We start from the raw sequence: 25,736 nt of genomic DNA on the forward strand, positions 1-25,736 counted from the left end.
CATCAGGGTGATAATGGGAACGGACAGGCTCTCTCCCAGGGATGTGGGGGTCAGGGAGAGAAAGGAGGCCGTGGAAGAGGGTTGAGAAGGCACTGTCATGGAATTAAGTGCCAGTGGGGAGCTGTGTTCAAGATGGCAGAAATCAGGAGAGGCTGGAACCAAGAAAGTCCTGTCGGGGTTGAGTTTGGAGAGGGCTCAGGGAAGGGACCGCCTCTGAGAAAAGGGGTGGCCAGGGAGGGCTGCAGCAGTGGTGAGCAGGTGAGCTCTGGGCATTCAGAAGCCTTCGGGCTGCTACCAACCCCAGGACCTCACAGACTGACACCATAGCGTGGGGTGGCAAAGTGACCCCAGATGGCACAGGCGCCATGTGACTACAGGGAGAAGGCAGGGTAAAAATGGCAATCAGGCCTTCCAGCCCAGAGTCTCAGAACTGAGGACGCCCTACAGCAGGAAGTGATGCTCAAGCTAGCTGGCCCTCCTCAATCATGTTCCACGTAGGGAAAGGGAGAGTAGAGGGTCAGCCTTGGCCACCTAGCAAAACCAGGGCCCCAGACACCAGGCTGGGCCTCCAGTAATCAAGGGCCGGAACTGAGCTGACGGAGGCCTGCACCCTAGTTCCGGTGTGGGTGGAGGGGCCGGCCCTGATTTCGAAACTCGCCTTCCTCTCCTGACGCTGGCAGCCAAGCGCAGCCTCTGCAAAAGGGACTCGTGCGGCGGGCGAAGGCAGCCGTTCGCCGCGGGCGGTCCTCCGCCGGGACGGCTCTGCCGCTGCCTGGGCCTGCGCCCCTCTCTCCCCGAACTCCTATCCCTGACTTCAGGGCCCCGGGGGCCGCCTCCCCGCATCGGTGGGCCTGCAGACACCGGCCAGGTCCCAGGGGAAGGTGCTTCCCGCTCAGCCGGCAAGCACTTAGTGGCGTCTGCTCGTTGCTCGTCTCCAGGCCGGGTGCTCGCTCGGTGATGCGAGGGGAGCCGGGGCGCCCCACTTCACCCGCACACCCCAGCAGAGTCGGTGACCGCGGGACCTGGGGTAGGAAGACCGGGGCGAGCGAGGGGATCCGCGGGGGAAACGCAGGCATCACGGCTGCAGCAGGACCGCGGCCCGCCGCGCACGCCCGTGCACTACCGAGGGGCCCAGTGTCCGCCCCCTCCGGCCCCGCCTTCCTCTTCCGGAACCGGCTCCGGGGGTCTGCGCAGGGCTCGGGGCGCCTCCTGCGGGCCGCGGGCGGAGCTGTAACCGGGCACCGCCCTCCAGGCCGCCCCAGCGGACCCGGGCCCGACCGAGGTCGGGGCGCAGACCCAAGGCCGGGCATCTCCTCGGGCGCTCGCGGTTGCTCTGCCGCGCGCTGGCCTGGCCGCGGTTGCCATGGTTGCGGGGGGACGGGGGCGCGCGCGAAGCCCCGCCCCGGCCCGGCGCAGCCCCGCCCGCTCCGCCGCCCGCCCCGCCCTCCCTGCTGCCCGCGGGGTCGCCGCCGCCGCCGCCGCCGCCGCCGCCGCTACTGCTGCGGGGGCCGCGGGGGGCGCAGCTGGGGCGCGGCTCGGAGGGGAGGCTAGGGGGCCGTGCCAGGCCCGAAGCCGAGGCGGGGCCGGGATGCGGCGCTGAGGCCCAGCATGGCCGGCCCGGGCCCCACCTTCCCGCTGCACCGGCTCGTCTGGGCGAACCGGCATCGCGAACTGGAGGCCGCACTGCACAGCCACCAGGTGAGGCCCCGCTGGGGCACCCGGCCCTTCCCCCGGGTCCCCCACCTAAGGCTGTGGCCTCCGTCCTGGAGCCCCCCCCCCCACGCCGCTCAGCTCCGCAGCCACATCCTGGGCCTTCCTCCCCTGCACGATCCCAAGCCCAGGTCACCGGCCCCTCGCGCCTGAGCCTCTGGCCTCCTCTCCCCTGCGCTGGGCCTTGCCCTGCTCGCCAGAACTCGCTTCCGCATCCTTGCTGACCCAAGCTGAGAACAAGAACTCTGGTCCTGGTCCCCAGGTTCCGCCAAACTCCTGACATCCTGCACCTCTGCCTGACTAGGCCCCGCCGCCAGACCCCCGCTCTGCCCCTGCCTTCCCTCCTGCCCCCTCCTCTCCCCTGCCAGGACACGCAGGCCACCCTCTGCCATCTCCCTGGTCAGTCCGCCGTCCTTATTTCCCACAGCGATTCCCAACCCTGCTCGCCCTGGCAGCCTCCCTGCCTTGCCCTCTTCTCTCCTGCCCTTTGTGAGTGTCCCGTCTCCCCCAGCACGACATTGAACAGGAGGACCCCCGCGGGCGGACCCCACTGGAGCTGGCCGTGTCTCTGGGAAACCTGGAGTCTGTGAGAGTGCTCCTTCGACACAATGCCAACGTGGGCAAAGAGAACCTCCAGGGCTGGGCAGGTACTGCAGAGGACAAGGGGTTCCCCCTGAGGCTGGCAGGCGGGGGGCAGTGAGCAGCCAGGCCTGGGGTCATCTGGAGGGCTCCCCTCAGCAGCCTGGTGCCCGCAGTCCTGCAGGAGGCAGTCAGCACTGGAGACCCCGAGATGGTGCAGCTGGTGCTCCAGTATCGGGACTACCAGAGGGCCACGCAGAGGCTGGCGGGCATTCCGGAACTGCTCAACAAACTTCGCCAGGTACAGCAGGGCACAGTTATGGAGGTGGGGTACCATGGCAGGGCACCACCCTGGTTACTGTGCCAGGCCTGGCCTTGGAAAGGCACCCAGTTTGTGCAGTGTGCCTCCTGCCACCAGCAAGGAGGTCTGTCTATCTTGACCCCGGCCCAGGGTCACGTAGGAAAGAGAGACGGCCAGGCTCACGTGGGAGAGACTGGACCCTTTGGAAGAGAAGCCTTGCCAGCTTTGGGCCTCCTGAAGAATGCAGATTACCTGGAGCAGGGACTTCAGGTTGACTTGGTGGATTATGGCCTGAAACCCTGGAATACTTGCTACTACGCACCCTTCTGGAAGCACACGGAGGGGCCTGGCTGGCAGAGCATACTATCTCATACCCCCTACCCCAGGAGCAGGCTCGGAGGGAGCCACTGTGCCCCCTTTACAGAGTAGGACTCTGAGACCCAGTGGAAACAAAGGCTCCCCCAGGGCTCTGCACAGGCTCATGGCCAGGTTGAGGCTGGCCCTCCACCTCCAGGTGCTTACAGCCTCATTGTCCGAGGACCACTGTAGTGCCCCACTTGGCCCACCCTCTCCAGGGCAGAGTGGTTGGGCGTAGCTGAGCCATAGCAGTGCGTCAAGACTTGATGAAGGGCCAGGCGTTGTGGCTTACTCCTGTAATCCCAGCGCTTTGGGAGGCCAAAGTGGGAGGATCACTTGAGCCCAGGAGGTGGAGACCAGCCTGGGCAACATGGTGAAACCCGTCTCTACAAAAAGTACAAAAATTAGCTGGGAGTGGTGGCACACACCTGTGGTCCCAGCTACTCGGGAGGCTGAGGTGGAGAATCACCTGAGCCCAGGGAGACAGAGGTTGCAGTGAGCCGAGATTGCACCACTACACTCCAGCCTGGGTGACAGAGCAAGTCTCAAAAAAAAAAAAAAAAAAAAAAAAAAAAGACCTGATGAAGGGCTGGGCTGGCTGTGGACAAGGGGCTCCCAGGCCTGCTGGAGCCAGCAGCAGGCAGGGCCCTGACAAGCAGCTCTGGTTTCTCTTAGGCCCCTGATTTCTACGTTGAGATGAAGTGGGAGTTCACCAGCTGGGGTGAGTGGGGACCTCTGGGCTCCCAGGGATTTGGGGTGGGGCCTTTGGAAAGACCCCCAGTGACCCCTGTGCACCCTGCAGTGCCCCTTGTGTCTAAGATGTGCCCAAGCGATGTGTACCGCGTGTGGAAGCGGGGTGAGAGCCTGCGAGTAGACACCAGTCTCCTGGGCTTCGAGCACATGACCTGGCAGCGGGGCCGGAGGAGCTTCATCTTCAAGGGCCAGGGTGAGCTCTGGACAAACTCATTGCAGCTCCTCGGCCCTTGGGTTTCCTGCGGCTTGGGAGGACGGTGCTGCCTTTTCTCTCCACTTTCCAGATGTGGAAGCTGAGGTTGGGGATGGAGGGGCATCCAGGGGCCAAGGCTGACCCACTTGGCAGCAGGTGGCTGAGGGTACATGATCGCCCTCTCTGCACTGCTGGCGCCCAGCACTGATTTGCGCCCCCTCTGTCCACCCCTACCGGCCGGCAGAGGCAGGAGCCCTGGTGATGGAGGTGGACCATGACCGGCAGGTGGTGCATGTGGAGACGCTGGGGCTCGCTCTGCAGGAGCCCGAAACACTGCTGGCCGCCATGCGGCCCAGCGAGGAGCATGTGGCCAGTCGCCTCACCTCTCCTATTGTCTCCACCCACCTGGACACTCGTAATGTGGCCTTTGAGAGGTCGGTCGGGTCCCGGCACACCGTGGGTGGGATGGGGACGGATAGCAAGAGCCACCATTAATGAGGGCAGGGCGATCCTTGAAGATCCTGGTTCAGGCCTCTGGGCTCACTTACAAGGGACTGCTCAGGGGCAGGTGGGTTGCTGCAGCCCGTGTCTCACTCAGACTGCCGGGGTGGTTGGGCTCCTGTGGCCACCTTTGTGGGGAGGGGTCAGGTCAAGATGTCCCCAGTTTCTTGACTTCTGACCTCATATGTTTTCCCATTAAGACAAAGATTTAGGCTGTGGTTCACGGCAGCTCTTTGCACCAATGTTGGCTTGTCATTGGTGCGGCTGTGTTGGGGGCAGAATCCTTTGTGGGTAGCCTAGGAACCTGACCCTTCCAGCAAGAGTTTCTCTGACAACACATGCCCCCTCTTGCCTTAACAGTCGGTGGAAACACTTAAAAAAAAAAAAAAACCTTTATTGAGATATAATCTCATATACCATATAAGATCACCCATTTAAAGCATACAGTTCAATGACTTTTAGTATATTTATTCACAGATTTGTACATCACCACAGTCAATTTTAGAACATTTTTATCACCTCAGGAAGAAACCCCCCACCCTTTAGCTAACTCTTCGCCAAACTCCTCATCCCCTCTCCCAGTCCTAAGCAACCACTAATCTACTTTCTGTGTCTGTAGAATTCCCTACTCTGAGTTCTCATATGAATGGAATTTTATAATATGTTGCCTTTTGTGTCTGGCTTCTTTCACTTAGTATAATATATTCAAGGTTCATCCAAGTTGTAGCATGTAACTATTTCTTTCCTTTTTGTGGCCATTGTATGAATATACCATATCTTGTTTATTCATTAACCCATCGATAGACATTTGGGTTATTTGCATTATTTGGCAGTTATGAATAATGCCACTCTAAGTATTCATGTGCAAGTTTTTGTGTAGACGTATGTTTTAATTTCTCTTTCATATGTTTTCATTTCTCTTGGGTATATACCTAAGAGTGGAATTGCTAGGTTACTGATAACTCATTGTTTAATTGACTGTTTACCAAACGAGCTGTACTGGTTTACATTCCCACCAGCAGCATGTGAGGGTTCCAGTTTCTCCACATCCTCATCAACACTTGTCATTATTCACTCATTTGTTTTTGGAATCTAGCCAGCCTAGTGGGTGAGAAGTGATAGCTCACTGTGATTTTGATTTGCCTTTCTTTGATGACTAATGATGTTGAGCATCTTTTCATGTGCTTATTGGTCAATTGTATATCTTCTTTGCAGAAATGTCTATTTAGATCCTTTACTCATTTTTTATTTAATTTAATTAACATTTATTTTGAGATGGGGTCTGGCCTTTCACCCAGGATGGAGTGCAGTGACATGATCATGGCTCATTGCAACCTCCACCTCCCAGGCTCAAGTGATCTAAGTAGCTGGGACTACAGGTGCATGCTGCCATGCCCAGCTAATTTTTAAATTATTTGTAATTATTTTATTATATCATTTAATTATTTTGTTTAGTTATTTGTAGAGATAGAGTCTACAGACTGGTCTTAAACTCTTAGGCTGAAGCGACCTGCCTACCTTGGCCTCCCACAGTGCTGGGATTACAGGCATGAGCCACCACACCTATCCCTTCACCCATTTAAAAAATTGGGTCATCTTTTGATTATTGAGTCATAGGAGTTTTATAATTTTAGCTGTTACACTTAGGTCTTTGAGCCATTTTAAGTTAATTTTTGTGTATAGTGGAAGGTTCTTTTGCATGTGACTATCCAGTTGTCCTAGCCCCCTTTGTTGAAAAGACTATGTTTTTCCCACTGAATGGTCTTGTCACCCTTGTCGAAAATCAGTTGACTATAGATAAATGGGTTACTTTCTGACTCCCACATTAGTTCCATTGGTCTACATGTCTGTCTTTATGCCAGTATTATACTGACTTAATCACTGTTGCTTTGCAATAAGTTTTGAAATTGGAAAGTGTGAGTCTTCCTACTTTGTTTTTCTTTTTCAGGGTTATTTCAGTATTTTGGGACCCTCGCATTTTATATGAATTCTATTTTCTTTTTTCTCACAACACAGTGTAGGCAGAATATATGAATTCTAGATTCAGCTTGTCAATTTCTACAGTCAGGTGGGATTCTGATAGGAATTGCACTGAATCTATAAAGCAGTTTGGGGAATATACCATGTTAACAATGTTAAGTCTTCTAATCCGTGAACATGGGATGTTTTTCCATTTATTTGGATCTTCTTTAATTTCTTTCAACATTATTTTATAGTTTTCAGAGTGTAAGCTTTGCACTTTTGTTACATTTATTCCTAAGTGTTTTATTCTGTTTTTTGTTTTGTTTTGTTTTTTGTTTTTTTTTTTGAGATGGAGTCTCACTCTATTGCCCAGGCTGGAGTGCAGTGGCACAATCTAGGCTCACTGCAACCTCCACCTCCTGGGTTCAAGCAGTTCTCCTGCCTCAGCCTCCCAAGTAGCTGGGATTACAGGTGCCCACCACCACTCCTTGCTAATTTTTGCATTTTTAGAGAGACAGGATTTCACCATGTCGGACCAGGCTGGTCTCCAACTCCTGACCTTGCTGGGATTACAGGTGTGAGCCACCGTGCCTGGCCACTAAGGGTTTTATTCTTTTTGATACAATTACGAATCAAATGTTTTTCTTAATTTTATTTTTTGATTGTGTATTGCAAATGTATAAAATTACAATTGATTTCTGTATGTTGACCATGTATCCTGCAACATTGCTAAACTCATTCATTCAAGTAGATTTTTAGTGGATTCCTTTCCTCAGTATTTTTTTAACATATAAGATTATGTTATCTGTAAATAGATTTAGTTGTATTTCTTCCTTTCCAATTTAGATGCCTTTTGTTTCTTTTTCTTGCTTAATTGCTCTGACTAGAACTTCCAGTAGAATATTGATTAAAGGTTGTTAGAGGCTGGATGTGGTGGCTCACGCCTGTAATCCCAGCACTTTGGGAGGCCGAGGTGGGTGGATCACGAGGTCAGGAGATCGAGACCATCCTGGCTAACATGGTGAAACCCCATCTGTACTAAAAATACAAACAATTAGCCAGGCTTGGTGGCGGGCGCCTGTAATCCCAGCTACTCAGGAGGCTGAGGCAGGAGAATGGTGTGAACCCGGGAGGCAGAGCTTGCAGTGAGCCAAAATCACGCTACTACACTCCAGCCTGGGCGACAGACCAAGACTCCATCTCAAAAAAAAGGGGGGGTGGTTAGAGCAGGCTGGGCATAGTGGTTCATGCCTGTAATCCCAGAACTTTGGGAGGCTGAGGCAGCCAGATCACTTGAGGTCAGGAGTTTGAGACTAAGCTGGCCAACATGGTGAAACATCATCTCTACTAAAAATACAAAAACAAAAAAAAAATTAGCCAGGCATGGTGGTGGGCACCTGTAGTCCCAGCTGCTTGGGAGACTGAGGCACAAGGCTTGAACGCAGGAGGCAGAGGTTGCAGTGAGCCCAGATTGTGCCACTGCACTCCAGCCTGGGTGACAGAGCAAGACTCCATCTAAAACAGTAAATAAATAAATAAAAAAGAAAAGAAAAGTGGTTAGAGCAGACATCCTTGTATTCTTGTCTTGTTCTTCATCTTAGGGGAAAAACATTCAGTCTTACCATTAAGTATGATATTAGTTGTGAGTTTTTGGTAGATACCCTTCATCAGGTTAAGGTAATTCCTTTCCATTCCTCATTGTTAGAGTGTTTTTATCATGAAAGGATGTTGGATTTTGTGAAATGCTTTTTCTGTGTTTATTGATATGATCATGTGATTTTAAAAAAAATTCTATTGATACATCAATTGACCTATGGATATTGAACCAACCTTGCATTCCTGTGATAAGTTCCACTTCGTTGTGGTGTATAATTCTTTTCATATGTTGCTAGATTTGGTTGGTTCGTATTCTGTTGAGGATTTTGTGTCCATATTCATAAGTGATATTGGTCTGTAGTTTTCTTGTGATATATGTCTGGTTTTGGTATCTGGGTGATGCCTCATAACTGAAGTGGAAAATGTCACCTCTTTGTCTATTTTTTTTAATAGTTTGCAAATAATTGGTATTAATTTGTCTTCAAAAGATTGGTAGGATTCAGTGGTGAAGCCGTTTGGGCCTGAGTGTGTGTGTGTGTGTGTGTGTGTGTGTGTGTGTGTAGTTTTTTGTTGTTATATTTACCAATCAGTCTCTTGACTTGTTATCCATCTATTCAGATTATCTATTTATTCTCAAATTAGTTTTGGTAGTTTGTGTCTCACTAGGAATTTGTCCATTTCATCTAAATTATAAAATTTGTTGGTGTACAGCTATCATTGTATCCTTTTATAATGCTTTTTATTTCTGTTGCTCCCCTCTTTCATTTCTGATTCTGGTGAGTAATTTGAGGTTTTTGTTTTGTTTTGTTTTGTTTTTGAGACAGAGTCTTACTCTGTCACCCAGGCTGAAGTGCAGTGGCATGATAAGAGCTCACTGCAGCCTTGAACTCCTGGGCTTAGGTGATTCTTCAGCCTCCCAAGTAGCTGGGACTGCAGGCATGCACCACCAAGCCCAGCTAATTTTCTTTTTTTGTAGAGATGTGGTCTCACTATGTCATCCAGGCTGCTTTTGAACTCCTGGCCTCAAACAATCCTCCTGCCTTGGCCTCCCAAAGCACTGACATTACAGGTGTGAACCACCGCCCCCAGCCAAGTCTTCTCTCTCTTTTTTTGCCCACCGTGGTCAACCTAGCTAAAGGTTTGTCAATTTTGTTGATGTTTTCGAAGAGCCAGTTTTTGGTTTCATTAATTTTCTCTATTATTTTTCTATTCTCTATTTCATTAACCTTTACTGTAATATTTATTATTTCTTTCTGTTCTTTCTGGTTTAGTTTGCTCTTTTTCCATTGTCTTAACATGGAAGGTTAGGTTAAGGTTATTGATTTGAGATCTTCTTTCTTAATATAGGCATTCACACATATTACTTTTATACTTCTAGGCATGTCTTTTCTTTTTTTGACATGGGGTCTCACTCCATCGCCCAGGCTGGAGTGCAGTGGTGTGATAGCTCACTGCAACCTCCGCCTCCCAGGCTCAAGTGATCCTCCCACCTCAGCCTCCTGAGTAGCTGGGAACACAGGCGCCAGCTAATTTTTTCTGTTTTTAGTAGAGACGGGGTTTCACCATGTTGCACAGGCTGGTCTCGAACTCCTGTGCTCAAGCAATCTGCCTGTCTCAGCCTCCCAAAGTGCTGGGATTACAGGCGTGAGCCAGCGGGCCTGGCCTGGCCTTTACCTGTGTCTCATAAGTTTTTTGGTTTTTTTTTTTTTTTTTGAGAGGGAGTCTTGCTCTGTTGCCCAGGCTGGAGTGCAGTGGCACGATCTCGGCTTACTGCAAGCTCCGCCTCCCGGGTTCACGCCATTCTCCTGGCTCAGCCTCCCAAGTAGCTGGGACTACAGGCGCCTGCCACCACGCCCGGCTAATTTTTTGTATTTTTAGTGGAGATGGGGTTTCACTGTGTTAGCCAGGATGGTCTCCATCTCCTGACCTCGTGATCTGCCTGCCTTGGCCTCCCAAAGTGCTGGGATTACAGGCGTGAACTACTGTGCCCGGCCATAAGTTTTGATATGTTGTGTCTTTATTCCTGTTTATCTCAGAGTATTTTCTGATTTCTCTTTTGATTTATTATTTGAGACGTTGGCTATTTAGGAGTGTGTTGTTTACTTTCTACATATTTGTGAGTTTCCAAAGTTTTTTTTTTCTGCTATTGACTTCTAATTTCATTCCATTGTGGTTGGAAAACATACATTGTATGACTTCTATCCTTTCAATTTTATTGAGGTTTTCTTTTTTTTTTTTTTGAGACGGAGTCTCGCTCTGTTGCCCAGGCTGGAGTGCAGTGGTACTGTCTGCTCACTGCGAGCTCTGCCTCCGATGTTCACGCCATTCTCCTGCCTCAGCCTCCCAAGTAGGTGGGACTACAGGCGTCCGCCACCGTGCCCGGCTAATTTTTTGTATTTTTTAGTAGAGACGGGGTTTCATCATGTTTGCCAGGATGGTCTCCATCTCCTGACCTCATGATCCACCCCCCTTGGCTTCCCAAACTGCTGGGATTACAGGCATGAGCCACCGCGCCTGGCCTTATTGAGGTTTTCTTAATGGCCTAGTGTATGGCCTTGAAGAGTGTTCCGTGTGCGCGTGAGAAGCGTGTGTGTGGTTGTTATTGGGTAGAGTGTTCTAACCTGTTTATGAAGTCTAGCTGTAGTGTTGTTCTTATCTTCTGGTTCTTTGTTGATCTTCTAGTTGTTCTATCCCTTATTGAAAGTGGGGTACTGGAGTCTCCAACTGACATACTTTTCTTTTAGCTTTTTATTTTGGAAAATTTCAAACATATATGAAAGAAGAGATAATGTACTTACTCATCACCCAGCTTCAACATTTATCAACATCTTGCCAATCTTATTGAATCTATCCTTCCTTACCTTTTTAAAAATGTTTCCTAGAGTATGTCAAAGCTCATCCCAGATGTCCTAATGTTTCTAGTAAATGCTTCTGCACAATTCTAAAAGACAAGGATGTTTTTAAACCCAGCCCTGACACTATCATACCTCACAAGATTCATGCTAATTCCTCAGTGTCTTCTAGTCCCAAGTCCATGCTCAAGTGTCCCCCCCGTCCAGGCACCCTCTTCAGGGGTCCTCCATGTTTCATAGCGAGAAGGGGCCCTGAGAGTTGGGCACCCCGGGCAGGCTGGCTGGAGGGGGCTTTGGAAAGGAAGGCTTTGGCCAGCGTGTGAGGGTGCAGGTCCTCACCAGCTCCTGTTTGGTCTGTTTCAGGAACAAATGTGGTATCTGGGGCTGGCGGTCTGAGAAGATGGAAACTGTTAGCGGCTACGAGGCCAAGGCAGGAGAGGCTAGGGGTGGGGGGCTGGGGGTAGGAGATGAGGTCCAGGAACTCAGCTCCTCTCCACATCCATCCCAGAGTAGCCCCTGGGCTCTGGAAACCCTGAGCATTTGTGGGAACTCAGCGGGCCTGAGTGCCCAGCCCCTGCGGAGTACACAGGGCTCACCCACATCACGGGCCCCTACCCAGGGTACCGAGATCAAAAGAGGAGTGTGTTCCTCTTGACCCTGGGGCTGCATCTCCTCGTTGGTGACTTCCCGGGGTTCAGACCCTGCCACCTCCTCCATTTTGGGGAGCAAGATCTCATCTGTCTCTGGGACAGGAGGACCTGGGTTCTGCACTGGTGAGGCTGAGTGTGGGGAGCAGGCTCTGAGCCCCCAGCTCCCCGTGTCCCCTGCTCCCCAGGTGTACAGTGCCACCAACGTGGAGCTGGTGACACGCACACGCACGGAGCACCTCTCTGATCAGGACAAGTCGAGGAGCAAAGGTAAACCCAGGTGCGCCTGCCTGCTGCCCGGTCACACCGTGTGGTGGGGTCACCCTGGCCTGGGATTAGGGGCCAGAGTTTCCCAGGATGAGCTGGGAGGCCTCCCCATTCCCGTCTGACCCCTCTTCCCCCAGACAGGAGGCTCCAGGGGTGGAGGTGGGCAGGGGCGATGCGAGCATAGTGACCCCTCACCAGCTCCCACCCCTTCTCCGTAGCGGGGAAGACTCCGTTCCAGTCCTTCCTGGGGATGGCGCAGCAGCATTCCTCCCACACCGGGGTGAGCCGGGGCTGGGTCGAGACAGGGCCGGCAGGGGGCCGAGCCTGGGCGGGAGGGCACCCTCTGTCGCCTTGATGGCTGAGTCCGCCCTGGGACCCACGCAGGCCCCCGTGCAGCAGGCAGCCAGCCCCACCAACCCCACAGCCATCTCCCCTGAGGAGTACTTCGACCCCAACTTCAGCCTGGAGTCACGGAACATTGGCCGCCCCATCGAGATGTCCAGCAGAGTACAGAGGTGAGGTCTGAGAGCTGGCTGGGGACTTGCCTCGGGACAAGGGCTCTTGCAGACCCCTCTCTGGGCCTGTCATAGTGAGGGACCCACTCCCTCGGCTGGCTTCTCTCTGGACTCCACTCCTGGAGGGCAGGAGTCATGTCTGCCTTATCCATGGTCCTCAGCCCTTAGCAAGGGGCTTGGCACAGAGAACCGGTAGTTTGTCTTTGATGAATGGATGGTGCCACCCATGTATGGTTTTCTATTGAATTTCATGAGTACCTGCTGGGGCCAGCGTGGCACAGTGGGAAGGGCCCCCAGCGACGTGGCCTGGGAGTGGAGCGTCTGCCTTGGTGGAACAGAACAGTTACGCTCTTGCCTCGTGAGGAGCCCTGAGCAGGTATAGGCCGTAACAGCAGGCACAGTGCCTGCACAAGCCTAGCGCTCTCCCCACCATCTCAGGAGGATTATCTTAGCCACCCAACAGTCGCTGGGATTCGAACCCTGGCAGTCTTGCCCTGGGGTGTGCTGGACATAAAAGTTTGGCAACACGTGAGCTGGTGGCCAGCTCTGGGCTGAGGAGGAAAACGGGGCTGTGGGCCAGGCCCAGAGAGAAGCCCACAGCCTGGCACCTGGCCTCCTTGTCCAGACCAGGTGAGCTGGTACGAAATCCTCAGGAGCCCCAGCCTGGGCCCAGGGAGGAGGGCAGCTTGGGCCACGTGGCCAGGACACCAGCTCCCGGGGGAGGCGGGCAGCGGCATCTGAGCAGAGCAGGGCACTCCAGGCCAGGCAGAAGGTGGGTAAAGGCAGCTGCCCACGAACCAGAGGGCAGTCCTCAATGGAAGGGCCACCAGCGGTGCCTCACCCATGTCCTGTGGTCGGCTGGGCAGGTTCAAGGCAACCCTGTGGCTGAGTGAAGAGCACCCACTCTCCCTGGGTGACCAGGTGACCCCCATCATCGACCTAATGGCCATCAGCAACGCTCACTTTGCCAAGCTGCGCGACTTCATCACTCTGCGCCTTCCACCTGGCTTCCCCGTCAAAATTGGTGAGAGGCTGGGCGCAGGCAGCGGGAGGACCTCAGGCATGGCGCCCTCCCTCAGCGCAGTCCCTGGAGAGCTGCAGGGTCCGGAGGCACAGGTGGCTCTCCGCCAGGGCTCAGGCATGGCTGTCTTCTCACAGAGATTCCCCTTTTCCACGTGCTCAATGCCCGCATCACCTTCAGCAACCTGTGTGGCTGTGATGAGCCCCTGAGCTCCGTGTGGGTGCCGGCCCCCAGCTCTGCTGTCGCCGCATCAGGTACCCCCACGGGAGGAAGAGGGAGCCTGCACAGCTTTCTGGTCACCAAGCCCCGCGGGTTGAGCGTGGCCCCTCTGCCACCTGCCTAGGGAACCCTTTCCCGTGCGAGGTGGACCCCACCGTGTTTGAAGTGCCCGACGGGTACAGCGTGCTGGGCATGGAGCGCAACGAGCCCCTCCGGGACGAGGACGATGACCTCCTGCAGTTCGCCATCCAGCAGAGCCTGCTTGAAGCGGGCACCGAGGCGGAGCAGGTGGGACTTGCGCAGGGGGTGGGCTCTGGCCTCTGCAGCCACAGGGCAGAAGTGACAGCTGTGGGCTCTGGTGGCTGCAGGTGACCGTCTGGGAAGCCCTGACCAACACCCGGCCCGGTGCCCGCCCTCCTCCCCAGGCCACGGTTTATGAGGAACAGCTTCAGCTGGAGCGGTGAGCCCCTCATGGGGCTGGCTGGGTCCCTGTCCCCCCAGCCCTGGCTTGGCGGGGAGGGGGATAGCAGGAAGGTGCTAGGACCCCAGGCCCTCTGCAAGGCCACCCTCTGTCAGCAGCGCTATCTGCCACCAAAGGTGGTGTGAGGGGTGGGGAAGCAGGGCCCTGCCTTGTCTCCTCTGCTTGCCACCCTGTCTTTGCCTTTGTCCTCCAAAGCCGGTCCCCAGCCCCTCGGCTTCTGCCCCAGCCTTGGCGCTCACTGGCCTGCTCTTCCCTCCCCTGCCCTGCCTGAAAGGGCCCTCCAGGAAAGCCTGCAGCTGTCCACAGAGCCCAGGGGCCCAGGATCCCCTCCCAGGACACCCCCAGCCCCCGGTCCACCCAGCTTTGAAGAGCAGCTGCGCCTGGCCCTGGAGTTGTCTTCACGGGAGCAGGAGGAGCGGGAGCGGCGCGGGCAGCAGGAGGAGGAGGACTTACAGCGGATCCTGCAGCTGTCACTCACTGAGCACTGAGCCACAGCCCTGGGAGGGCTGGCCAGGCCACTCCCTGCCCGCTTTTGTAATTTATTTATTTATAAACTCTCTGCTGCTGAGCTTGGGGCCTGGAGCCCCAGGAATGAGCAGGCAGGGGAGACTGAGATGGAAATAAAGAGACTGTCGCAGCAGGGCTGCTCTGCTCACTGGGCTGGAGCGGTGGGGACCCTGAAGGTGGGGCGCTGTGGAGAGACACTGTGGGTGGCGGCCTCAGACCTGGGCTTGAATCCTGGTCATGGTCCCCTTAGCCTATCTGAGCCTCAGTTTCTTCAGTTGTAAAATGAGGAGACCACCCCCCACCCTCTGCCCCTCAGGGCTGAAAGGAGCTGGCGAGAGTCACGTGTCCTTACCAAGCAGGCGTCCTGTGAAAGTCAGATCCCCTGTGCCCTGTCCCACCTGCTGGGGACCCGGTTCGTCCTGCCACCCAGCCTGGTCTTCTGGAAACCGGCCCACGTGCCTGTTGGGGAGGAAAAGCCTGGGTCCCCAGGCACCATTCACCTCCAGCTGGGAAGAGCCCCGACGCCGACCCCTGCAGCCAAGCCCAGGCCCTGGCCCTGACTGCGGCTTGTTCTCTGCGGTTGGGTTTGCGCAAGTCACTTCCGCCTGCGTAGCTGGAAGCCCTGCCCTGCTCGCCTCCGAGGTGGACCTGAGAGCCCCTCATGGGCTTCCTGGGTTATTTGTAAACCCCAGGCCGTTTTCCCCGGAAGCCTGTCTTCCAGTGGTTCCTGCGGAGTGGGAACGAGAAGGCCGACCAGCAGGGAGAAATGTTTGGGGTGGGGGCCCTTGGCCGAGGGCGCGCCGTGCCTGATCCTCTCTAGACCTGTCCCCCACCTCCCCACCTCAGCTCTGCCTCCCTAGGACCCGCCTCTGCAGGGCACAGGACGCTGGAGGCCCAGAACAGCTCAGGTGCTCCCGCTGGGCCGGCCCGGGCCGGGCGCTTCCTGGGAGGGGGACCAAACTCCCGGCCTTCAGCTCTTGCCCTCCGGGTCTCCGGGCTCCGCACCTGCGCCCGCCCCCGGCCTCGCCCCTGACCTGTGCCCAGGGGCTGGGCGGGCCGAACAGCGGAGACCGGAGGGGCGGGGCCCGGCCGCCCTGAGAAGCTCCGCGGGCCCGGCTGGGCGAGTGTCTGGCCCTTTAAGGGCCGCCCCCGAGGAGGTGCCAGGCCCGGGTGGCGCCGTCCGTCCTTCCTGGTCCTGCGGGTCCAGGACTGTCCGCGGGGTTGAGGGAAGGGGCCGTGCCCGGTGCCAGCCCAGGTGCTCGCGGCCTGGCTCCATGGCCCTGGTCACAGTGAGCCGTTCGCCCCCGGGCAGCGGCGCCTCCACGCCCGTGGGGCCCTGGGTGAGTGTGGTCCGGCCGTGGTGCCGCCCACGCAGTTGCTGCCCCGGCTTGGGAGCGCGTCCTGCCCGCCAGCGGGCTCCTCTCGAACGGGGACATGAGGAGGGGGCCCCGGGGCTCGGGCTGGAGGGCGCTGGGGGCCTCGAGGGTCTCTGGTACTGGCGCCGGGGCACAATCCAGAGCCCTGCGCGCCGCCCGGGCTGCGGAGGCCCCGATCTGAGCGCGCCCCCCGCCACCCTCGGCGCCCACCCAGCCGACCTGGCCTTGGGCCGGGGCTCCACGGGGCCTCCCGGTGGGGCGTGGACTGGGGTGGGAAGAGGATTGGCATCTGGCGCCTTTTCTGGCCTCCCCCAACTCTAGAATTCCTGAGAGAGGGGAGGGGACAGCCCTCCCCGCCCTCACCCTGCCCTGGGGCTGCTCTCTCGGCAGGACCAGGCGGTCCAGCGAAGGAGTCGACTCCAGCGAAGGTGAGCGCCACCTCCCCCACGCAGACACTTCCGTCTGCCCCGGGCCTGGCCACGGCCGTCCTGGGCTCCAGGTGCAGGGACAGAAAGCTCCCCGGAGGACGCGCAGCGAAGCCCACTGCGAAATTTGTGGGGCAGCGTTCCCGGTGGGGCCGGCTGGTGGGCTCGCGGTAGGGCGGCCTTTGCCTTCACCCTCCCCCTGGTCAGCTGGGGCTTCCTCATCCACTGCCCTGGGCTTTGGCTCAGGTGGTGGCCACGGGCCGAACGGCAGGAGGGCATGATGGGCCTGAGGACTCCTGGGTCCCGGACCATGTTCCCAGCAGCACTTGAGTTAAACAGGTGGGAGGGGAAAAGGAGCAGCCCCCTCTCCCCACAGATGAGCTAGAGTAGAGGGGCTGAGAGCTTGGAAGCCCCCAAGACTGGTTCTCAGCAATATTGCCAAGGGGCCGAGGGGTTAGAAATGCAGATGCTCAGGCCTCCACTCTAGACCTATCGACCGCGTGGGGGCCCATGAATCCGTGTAGACAAGGGCTGCAGGTGAATGTGATGCATGCTAGACTTTGAGAGCCCCTACCCTAAGGGGAATGAGGAGCCATGACAGTTGCCCACTGCCCTGCCAGGCAGAGCTTTGCGGTGCTCCGTGGGGCTGTCCTGGGACTGCAGGATGGAGGGGACAATGATGATGCAGCAGAGGCTAGTTCTGAGCCAACAGAGGAGGCCCCAAGTGAGGAGGAGCTCCGCGGGGACCAGACAGACTTCGGGCAAGGATCCCAGAGTCCCCAGAAACAGGAGGAGCAGAGGCAGCACCTGCACCTCATGGTACAGCTGCTGAGGCCGCAGGATGACATCCGCCTGGTGAGGGCCCATGTGGAGCTCCGGGGGGTGGGGGGAAGAGACACGCCTGAGGGCAGAATGGAGCCCTGTGTATGTGTCTGCTTGGGAAGCAATGGTGTGAGGGCAGGGGGCAGCCTGGGGAGTGTTGGGGTTACCCATATGCCAGTGACTCTGCTGTTTCAGGCAGAGATGTTTTGTTTTTTGTTTGTTTTTTTTTTTTGAGACGGAGTCTCGCTCTGTTGCCCAGGCTGGAGTGCAGTGGCGTGATCTCGGCTCACTGCAAGTTCCACCTCCCGGGTTCACGCCATTCTCCTGCCTCAGCCTCCCGAGTAGCTGGGACTACAGGCACCCGCCACTATGCCTGGCTAATTTTTTTTGTATTTTTAGTAGAGATGGGGTTTCACCGTGTTAGCCAGGGTGGTCTCGATCTCCTGACCTCGTGATCCGCCTGCCTCGGCCTCCCTAAGTGCTGGGATTACAGGCGTGAGCCACCGCGCCCGGCCTGGGCAGAGATATTTTGACAGGGTGAGGTCATGGCTGCAGGTCTCTGGAAGGGAAAGAACAGGGGAGGTTTGTCCTGTGTGAGCCAATAGGGCCAAATTAGGTCCAAGAGGTGGGAATTCCAGAGGCATGTTTCTCCTCAACCAGTAGAAGACTTTTCTGATGATGTGAGCTGTCCCTAAATGGACCAGTGCACAAGGCAGGCTTGCTAGACACCCACTAGGGGAGGGTGTGCTAGAGGGACCCAGGCAGAGTGGAGGAGGACTCCAGCCCCACGGAGGAAGGGAGTCCAGGTGGAGCTGGAGCGCTCATGCTCAAATACTTGTGGAGACAGCTCGCCGTCCTCAGCAAGACGTGGCAAACAAGATGCAGTGAATCTTTGGTAAAACTGAATTTACAACAGAAGTATCATCCCCTATCGTGAGATTTTGTCCTTAATATTTCTTTGGTGATAAACATTTCTCAAATGAAATGATAGCATTTGCAAGTGACAGGGTAAAAAAAAAAAAACAAAAAAAAACTGGCCGGGCGCGGTGGCTCATGCCTGTAATCCCAGCACTTTGGGAGGCCAAGGCGGGCAGATCGAGACCATCCTGGCTAACATGGTGAAACCCCGTGTCTACTAAAAACACAAAAAATTAGCCAGGCGTGGTGGCGGGTGCCTGTAGTCCCAGCTACTCAGAAGGCTGAGGCAGAATGGCGTGAACCCGGGAGATGGAGTTTGTAGTGAGCTGAGATTGCGCCACTGCACTCCAGCCTGGGCGACAGAGCAAGACTCCATTGCCAAAAAAAAAGAAAAAACCTCCTTCTTGCTGGGCACAGTGGCTCACGCCTGTAATTCCAGCACTTTGGGAGGCTGAGAAGGGAGGATTGCCTAAGTCCAGGAGTTCAAGACCAGCCCAAGAAACATAGGGAAGATCTCATCTCAACAAAAAACTTAAAAATTATCTGGGCATGGTGGCATGGGCCTGAGGTCCCAGCAACTTGGGAGGCTGAGGTGGGAGGATCATGTGAGCCTCGGAGTTCGGGGCTACAGTGAGCTGTGATGGTGCCACTGTACTCCAGCCTGGGCGACAGAGTGAGACCCTATCTCAAAACAAAAACAAAAACAACCTCCTTCCTCAGCAGAAACAAAAAATGTGCAACCTATGTCAGTCCCATTCCCCGCTTTTTTCCACACAGTCCCTCTTTACCCACTGATTTTACATCTGGGAAGAGGGGGGATGGGAGAGGAAGGAGCAGGGTCAGCACTGTTCTGGGCCTGGGGTGTCTAGGTGGGGAGCAGGGTCCTTGGGGCCACTGTGACCCTGGGTTCCTCATCTCCCCCCAGGCAGCCCAGCTGGAGGCAGCCCGGCCTCCCCGGCTCCGCTACCTGCTGGTAGTTTCTACACGAGGAGAAGGTCTGAGCCAGGATGAGACGGTCCTCCTGGGCGTGGATTTCCCTGACAGCAGGTTCGAGCAGGGAGAGGAAAGGAGGGGCAAAGAGGTGAGGGACAGGGGGGACAATGGCTTTCCCTCTGTCCCCTGCCAGCTCCCCCAGCTGCACCCTGGGCCTGGTCTTGCCCCTCTGGAGTGACACCCAGGTGTACTTAGATGGAGACGGGTAAGCAATGGCAACTGGAGGTGGGGGCTGGAGGGTGGAATAACTGAGTGTGACGGATGTGACGGGGCCTGGGCACCAGGGTACAGTAGAACTTTAGGCTGGGACTCTGGGGCCTGCTCCCAGCTCCACGTCAGATTCACCGTGACCCTGAGCAAGGCACCTGACTCCTGGGTCTCGGCTTCCCGTATCCGGCAAAAGGATGGGTTCTCTGTCGCAGAGCCTGGAGTCTGGCCTCACCTGCGCCTGGTCTCCCGCAGGGGCTTCAGCGTGACGTCTGGTGGGCAAAGCCGGATCTTCAAGCCCATCTCCATCCAGACCATGTGGTAAGGACAGAGACTGCCTGGACTCAGGCCAGCCTCTCCTTCGAAGGAGGCTGCAGGGCCTGGGGAAGGGCAGCAAGGGAACAGTGTGACCCAGCCTCTCCTCCTGTCTCAGGGCCACACTCCAGGTATTGCACCAAGCATGTGAGGCAGCTCTAGGCAGTGGCCTTGTACCGGGTGGCAGTGCCCTCACCTGGGCCAGCCACTACCAGGAGAGACTGAACTCCGAACAGAGCTGCCTCAATGAGTGGACGGCTATGGCCGACCTGGAGTCTCTGCGGCCTCCCAGCGCCGAGCCTGGCCGGTCAGTGTGTGGAGGGGAGGGACTGGGTGGAGGGGAAGGCAGGATAATGCAGTGGCGGGCATGGTGGAGAGGGGAAAGGGCCCCTTGACTGAGGGGCTCTGCTCCCAGGTCCTCAGAACAGGAGCAGATGGAGCAGGCGATCCATGCTGAGCTGTGGAAAGTGTTGGATGCCAGTGACCTGGAGAGTGTCACTTCCAAAGAGGTGGGCAGGGGGCCCGGGGACCGAGTCCCCTCCAGCAGGGGCCGCAAGCTTGCCTTTCCTGGGAGCCCTCCCCACCTTGCCTGTCTCCAGTCCTGAGCCATTCCTGGATGCCTTGGCCTTGGCCCTAATCCATCTAGATGGGATGGGGTGCTGTCTTCAGAGGTCCCAGAGGGAAGGTGGCAGGTTGGGCACTAGGAGAGCCCCAGCCTCTCTTGCCCTGGGCTCTGCCTGCAGATCCGCCAGGCTCTGGAGCTGCGCCTGGGGCTCCCCCTCCAGCAGTACCGTGACTTCATCGACAACCAGATGCTGCTGCTGGTGGCACAGCGGGACCGAGCCTCCCGCATCTTCCCCCACCTCTACCTGGTGAGCTTCAGCCAGGCCTGGGCCATGGGGACCGCTGGCAGCTGTGAGGGCGGCGGGCCAGGAGCAGAGGCTGGAGGAGAGGAGAAATGTGCTGTTCCCTCTCTCCCAGGGCTCAGAGTGGAACGCAGCAAACCTGGAGGAGCTGCAGAGGAACAGGTAGGGCTACGAGCCCCTTGGGCCACCCACCCCATCTTCCCTTCTCCTGGCCTCCCCGCATTGGGTGGTAGCCAGCTTCAAAAACCCCTGGACCACCCTCAGCAGCTGCTAGCTCTGCTTCTAACTCTGTCCTGGGGCTGTTGCCCTGGTGTGGGCTCCCAGGTGGGGGGACAGGAGACCCGCTGGCCAGCCCCCGCCCACTCTCCTCCCCCATCCACACTGCGAAACAAGGACAGAAACAAAGGGCCTCAGCCACGCCAAGACGAGAAGCAGTAGCGCATACTGCTGTAACTGCCTTGGACAAGCAGAAAAAGGCTCCTCTTGAATGCGCCTGTGGGCCCAGCTACTTGGGAGGCTGAGGCAGGAGGATCGCTTGAGCCCTGGAGATTGAGGCCGCAGTGAGCCATGATCACGCCACTGCACTCCAGCCTGGGCAACAGAGAGAGACCCTGTCTCTAAAAAATAAGAAAAAAGAAAGAGAGAAAAAGCCTTTTCTCCACCTTGCCCTGTCTCAGGGAAGAAGGAACTGCCCTTCTCCCCGTGGGGACCTGGCTGCCTGCTCTGACAGGTACCTGTCATCTGCCCACCATGGGCATCTGGGACCTGCTGTAGCCCCTGCCACCCACTGCTGCAGACCCACCCACTCTCAGCTTAGCTCAAAAGCTGTTCTCTAACTCATTTCTGAGAATAACTGAAGGGCTGGAGTTGCAGTTGGCCCAGCTGTCTGGACCAGATGGGGAAACAAGCCCAGCAGGGCAAAATGATTGGTCTAAGGTCACAGCCAGGTGACAGCTGGGTCACTTCTCCCACTGTCACTGCTGCCTCCATCTGACTTGAAACTCAGAGCTAAAGCGAGGCCCAGGGGCTGCCAGGTCCGATGGCCAATGGGCCTGGTACCTCTGCCCACATCAGCCTGGCCTTGGGCCCTCTGGGACAGGGTCACCCACATCTTGAACATGGCCCGGGAGATTGACAACTTCTACCCTGAGCGCTTCACCTACCACAATGTGCGCCTCTGGGATGAGGAGTCGGCCCAGCTGCTGCCACACTGGAAGGAGACGCACCGCTTCATTGAGGCTGCAAGGTCAGTCTCCTGGCTTTGCTGCCTGCCCCACTGTGGCTTCAAGCGGCCCCCAGTGCCCTCCTCCTGCCCACTCTGCCATCAGCTGTGCCATTCCTTCCAGCCCTCAGTGTCCTTCCCTCCTTCTCTACTCTCAGTTGGTTGTGAGCCCTTCACCTGCCCTCCCCTGCAGGAGGCGGGATCCTTCATGGTGAGGGGAGGGTGCTGAACCTGGCCTGCTTCCACAGAGCACAGGGCACCCACGTGCTGGTCCACTGCAAGATGGGCGTCAGCCGCTCGGCGGCCACAGTGCTGGCCTATGCCATGAAGCAGTATGAATGCAGCCTGGAGCAGGCCCTGCGCCACGTGCAGGAGCTCCGGCCCATCGCCCGCCCCAACCCCGGCTTCCTGCGCCAGCTGCAGATCTACCAGGGCATCCTGACGGCCAGGTATGGGATGGGAGCGAGTGGCAGGGGGTGAGTAGGTGGGTTTGCTGGGGGTGGCTGCTGGGTCACTCAGAGCTGACTCAGGGCCACCTCCTCACAGCCGCCAGAGCCATGTCTGGGAGCAGAAAGTGGGTGGGGTCTCCCCAGAGGAGCGCCCAGCCCCTGAAGTCTCTACACCATTCCCACCTCTTCCGCCAGAACCTGGGGGTGGTGGGGAGGAGAAGGTTGTAGGCATGGAAGAGAGCCAGGCAGCCCCGAAAGAAGAGCCTGGGCCACGGCCACGTATAAACCTCCGAGGGGTCATGAGGTCCATCAGTCTTCTGGAGCCCTCCTTGGAGCTGGAGAGCACCTCAGAGACCAGTGACATGCCAGAGGTGAGGCTGGGGCTGGGGGAGCTCAGCTTGCAGGGGTGGGGGCCATAAGGAGGGAGATGGGGAAAGACCAGGATGGGCGTTTGACTGTAGACCTGAGCAGGGCGTACCCGGGCTAAGTCTGGCCCGCCCATGCAGGGTGTCCTGGGAGGACCCAGGGGGCCTGGTCCCAGCCTCCTTCACAGTCAGCCCAGTATCTCTTAGCACCCAGCGTCTCCAGCCTGTCCCATGAGTACCCCTGAAGATGGGGACCAGCCACGTCCTGGGCCCCTGAGAGCAGCTGAGATCCAGTGAGGGCAGGCGGAGGCACTGTAGGCACAGGCTGGAGAGGGGTCACGGGGGCAGGGCAGGAAGCAGTGTCTGTTTCCAAGGCTCCTGGGTGAGCCAGCTCCAGCCTCGATCGCGGGCAGGTTCCAGCCTGACCACAGGACTAGCTGTCTCAGGGGCAGGGCTGCCTCCCCAGGCCATGAGCTCCACAGGCCCCTGCAGGCCCTGGGGGCGATCTCTAACCCCATGGTGGGGAGGCTAAATTAATCTCTGAAGCCCCTCCCTGGTCTGAGGAGCAGCACCTCAAAGGATGGGGTGGGGAGGAGTCTGCGCACTCACGCCGCCCAAGTCCTGCCTAAGTCAGCACCCTTGATGCTCAGTGCTGCGGGCACAAGCCTAAGCCTGGGAGCCAGGCCCTGTCTGGGACTCAAGGCCAAATGGCTGACTTGGAGGAAGGAGCGTCCACTGAGGGCAGGAACATTTGGGAGAGGCTTCCTGGAGGAGGTGCGGGTGGGGAAGGATAGGGAGGCGTGGTGGGTTGATGGGCGGGTGTGGGCGTTGCTAAAGGCAGGAGGTCCTCACCCAGCACCGGACGCACGCATCCACCCAGCCCAGCTCAGGGGCTGGTGCCGGCACGGGTTTCACCTGCCGGCTGCCTACGCAAAGGCAGAGAAAGCATAGGAGGAGAGGAGGGCAGGGAGGCCTGGGTCTCCAGGGAGCTGAGGAGGGCTTCTGGGGGCCAGAAGGAAGCTACAAGCAGGTAGGGTTCAAGGAGCGGGGCAGCAGGGTTGGGATGTTGTCCTCCCTCCCGGGGAAGCGTGGCTGTGGACAGCTTGGCTTTTGGCGTGCGTGCCACAAACATTCCAGCCCTCGCCTCCTCCTGGCTCTGTGCTTGGCACCCCTGCCCCAGATCTTCCTGGCTCTGTGCTTGGGCACCCCTGCCCCGGAAAGGCCTCCCATGGCTTCCGTACCCTCACACCTGTCCAGGTCTTCTCTTCCCACGAGTCTTCACATGAAGAGCCTCTGCAGCCCTTCCCACAGCTTGCAAGGACCAAGGGAGGCCAGCAGGTGGACAGGGGGCCTCAGCCTGCCCTGAAGTCCCGCCAGTCAGTGGTTACCCTCCAGGGCAGTGCCGTGGTGGCCAACCGGACCCAGGCCTTCCAGGAGCAGGAGCAGGGGCAGGGGCAGGGGCAAGGAGAGCCCTGCATTTCCTCTACACCCAGGTTCCGGAAGGTGGTGAGACAGGCCAGCGTGCATGACAGCGGAGAGGAGGGTGAGGCCTGAGCCCTCACACATGCCCACGTTCCCCTGACACTGAAGAGGATCCACAACTCCTTGGAGAAACATCCTCACGTCTGTTGCCGCACACATTCCTCTCAGCTCCGCCCCATACCCGTCACTACAGCCTCACCTCCCACCCCTGTCACTACGGCCTCACCTCCCACCCCTGTCACTACGGCCTCACCTCCCACCCCTGTCACTACAGCCTCACCTCCTACAGCCTTAAGTCCCAGGCCCATGTCTGCCTGTCCAAGGGCTCAAGACTTTCTAACTGGGATGTGGTAGAGGGACTGAAGGTGCCTTTGGGGGCAACAGCACCCTAGTTTCATTCTCAGCTCTAGCCCTGCACACTCACCTGTGGCACGGAATGAAAACAGAGCTTCCCGTGCAAAAAGGGTCACGCCTCCCACCCCCGCCCCCTCCCTGCACCTCCTGTCCTCTCCCAGTTCATTCCTGGAACCAGCCAGGCCAGGCAACCAGTGGCCCCCAAAGGCAGGCAGGATCCTCAAGCCCCAGCCGCGGGAGGCTGGAAGGGCTGGCAGATCGCTTCCCTCATCCACCTCGACCGGTCCAGGTCTTTGCTGCTGTCCCCAGACCTCCTGTTACACCACGCCAGATCACAGGGCACCAGGCCAGAGATAGTCTTCTTTTTGTCCTTTCTGGCCTCTGGCTAGTCAGTTTTTCATAGCCTTACAGTATCTGGCTTTGTACTGAGAAATAAAACACATTTTCATATTTGGTTATTTTCAATGTGACGATGAAGCCATCTGTGTTGCAGTCAGACCCTTCTCTGCTGGCTGGGGAGGGTGGCCGCCCCTTCCTCCCAGCAGTCTCCTCACAATTCCCAGGTGGCTCGCGACAGACCTATTTGGGGGAGTGCCGTGTTTGGGCGTGGCGTGGTAGGAAGATTGGGTAAGAGAAGAGAGGAGGTCAGTGCTATCTCCCCATCTCCTGGGGCAGGGCCTGGTAAATATGACCTGCTCACACCCACCCGCTCAGACAGGTCGGGCAAGGGAAGAAGTCGTCAGCGGGCAGCAGGCATGTGGCTCCACTGTGAGAGCTGGAAGGGGTTACTCATGAGGAAGTGCCTACCTGGACAGGACCAAGCCTGTTCCAAAAGCGAAGCCTCCTTGGGACACTCGGCGTCAGGTTCTCTGGCATGTTTTGGGTCCCAAGAATCACCTTCCTCCTGCTACAAAGCAAAGGGCCTGACTTTCCAAGCCAGGCTATTGCGGCCTGGGAAGAAGGACCCTTGGTGACACTTCCCCTCCTGCCCAGGGGTTCCTTCTGCTCAACTTTAGTGTCCAAGAAGAGTTAGTCATTCCATCTTTTTTTTCTTTTTTTGAGACAGAGTCTGGTTCTGTTGCCCAGGCTGGAGTGCAGCGGCACGATCATGCCTCAGTGCAGCCTTGAATTCCCAGGCTGAAGAGACCCTCTCACTTCAGCCTCCTGAGTAGCTGGGACCACAGGCACACCTAGCTAAGTGGCTGTATCTTTGTCACTTCTTTTTTTTTTTTTTTTTGAGACAGGGTCTTGCTCTGTCACCCAGAATAGAGTGCAGTGATATGATCTTGGCTTTCTACAGCCTCAACCTCCCGGGCTCAAGGGATCCTCCTGCCTCAGCCCCTGAGTAGTTGGGACTACCTGCATGTGCCATCATGCCTAGCTAATTTTTATCTTTTATTTTTTGTGGAGACAGGGTTTTACCATGTTGCCCAGGCTGGTCTCGAACTCCTGGGCTCAAGCGATCTGCATATCTCGACCTC

The 25,736-nt window shown here is 57.0% G+C and overlaps 2 protein-coding genes across 10 annotated transcripts; both read left to right on the forward strand.

Moving 5' to 3' along the window:
- The first annotated feature begins 1,511 nt into the window (after nt 1–1,511).
- ANKRD13D (ankyrin repeat domain 13D) lies at nt 1,512–14,594 on the forward strand. Of its 3 annotated transcripts, XM_034933126.3 has the most exons (16): nt 1,512–1,698; nt 2,222–2,357; nt 2,466–2,590; nt 3,623–3,668; nt 3,750–3,893; nt 4,138–4,327; nt 11,168–11,234; nt 11,640–11,721; nt 11,937–11,998; nt 12,103–12,233; nt 12,859–13,005; nt 13,100–13,257; nt 13,392–13,508; nt 13,598–13,761; nt 13,842–13,933; nt 14,229–14,594. In XM_034933126.3, the coding sequence occupies exons 1-16, from the start codon at nt 1,609–1,611 to the stop codon at nt 14,440–14,442; spliced, it is 1,965 nt and encodes a 654-aa protein (XP_034789017.1). In that variant the 5' UTR covers nt 1,512–1,608; the 3' UTR covers nt 14,443–14,594. The 3 variants fall into 3 exon arrangements, with proteins under 3 accessions (XP_034789017.1, XP_034789018.1, XP_063464677.1); XM_034933127.4 differs by lacking the exon at nt 12,859–13,005 and having other exon boundaries at nt 1,564–1,698; XM_063608607.1 differs by lacking the exon at nt 1,512–1,698 and having other exon boundaries at nt 2,218–2,357; nt 2,452–2,590.
- A 947-nt stretch (nt 14,595–15,541) lies between these two features.
- On the forward strand, nt 15,542–24,705 carry SSH3 (slingshot protein phosphatase 3). 7 transcript variants are annotated; one of them, XM_003828716.6, is made up of 14 exons: nt 15,542–15,801; nt 16,228–16,265; nt 16,883–17,117; nt 18,928–19,049; nt 19,129–19,200; nt 19,458–19,523; nt 19,636–19,824; nt 19,933–20,026; nt 20,261–20,389; nt 20,499–20,545; nt 21,483–21,629; nt 21,854–22,054; nt 22,152–22,425; nt 23,677–24,705. In XM_003828716.6, exons 1-14 carry the CDS (start codon nt 15,736–15,738, stop codon nt 23,971–23,973), a joined length of 1,977 nt encoding a protein of 658 aa, XP_003828764.2. In that variant the 5' UTR covers nt 15,542–15,735; the 3' UTR covers nt 23,974–24,705. The 7 variants fall into 7 exon arrangements, with proteins under 7 accessions (XP_003828764.2, XP_034789014.1, XP_034789016.1 ...); XM_034933123.3 differs by having other exon boundaries at nt 15,563–15,801; nt 23,913–24,705; XM_034933125.3 differs by having other exon boundaries at nt 15,563–15,801; nt 22,250–22,425; nt 23,913–24,705.
- Nucleotides 24,706–25,736: the final 1,031 nt, after the last annotated feature.

Source organism: Pan paniscus, chromosome 9, assembly GCF_029289425.2.
Source record: "Pan paniscus chromosome 9, NHGRI_mPanPan1-v2.0_pri, whole genome shotgun sequence".
In the NCBI taxonomy this organism is placed as follows: domain Eukaryota; kingdom Metazoa; phylum Chordata; class Mammalia; order Primates; family Hominidae; genus Pan; species Pan paniscus.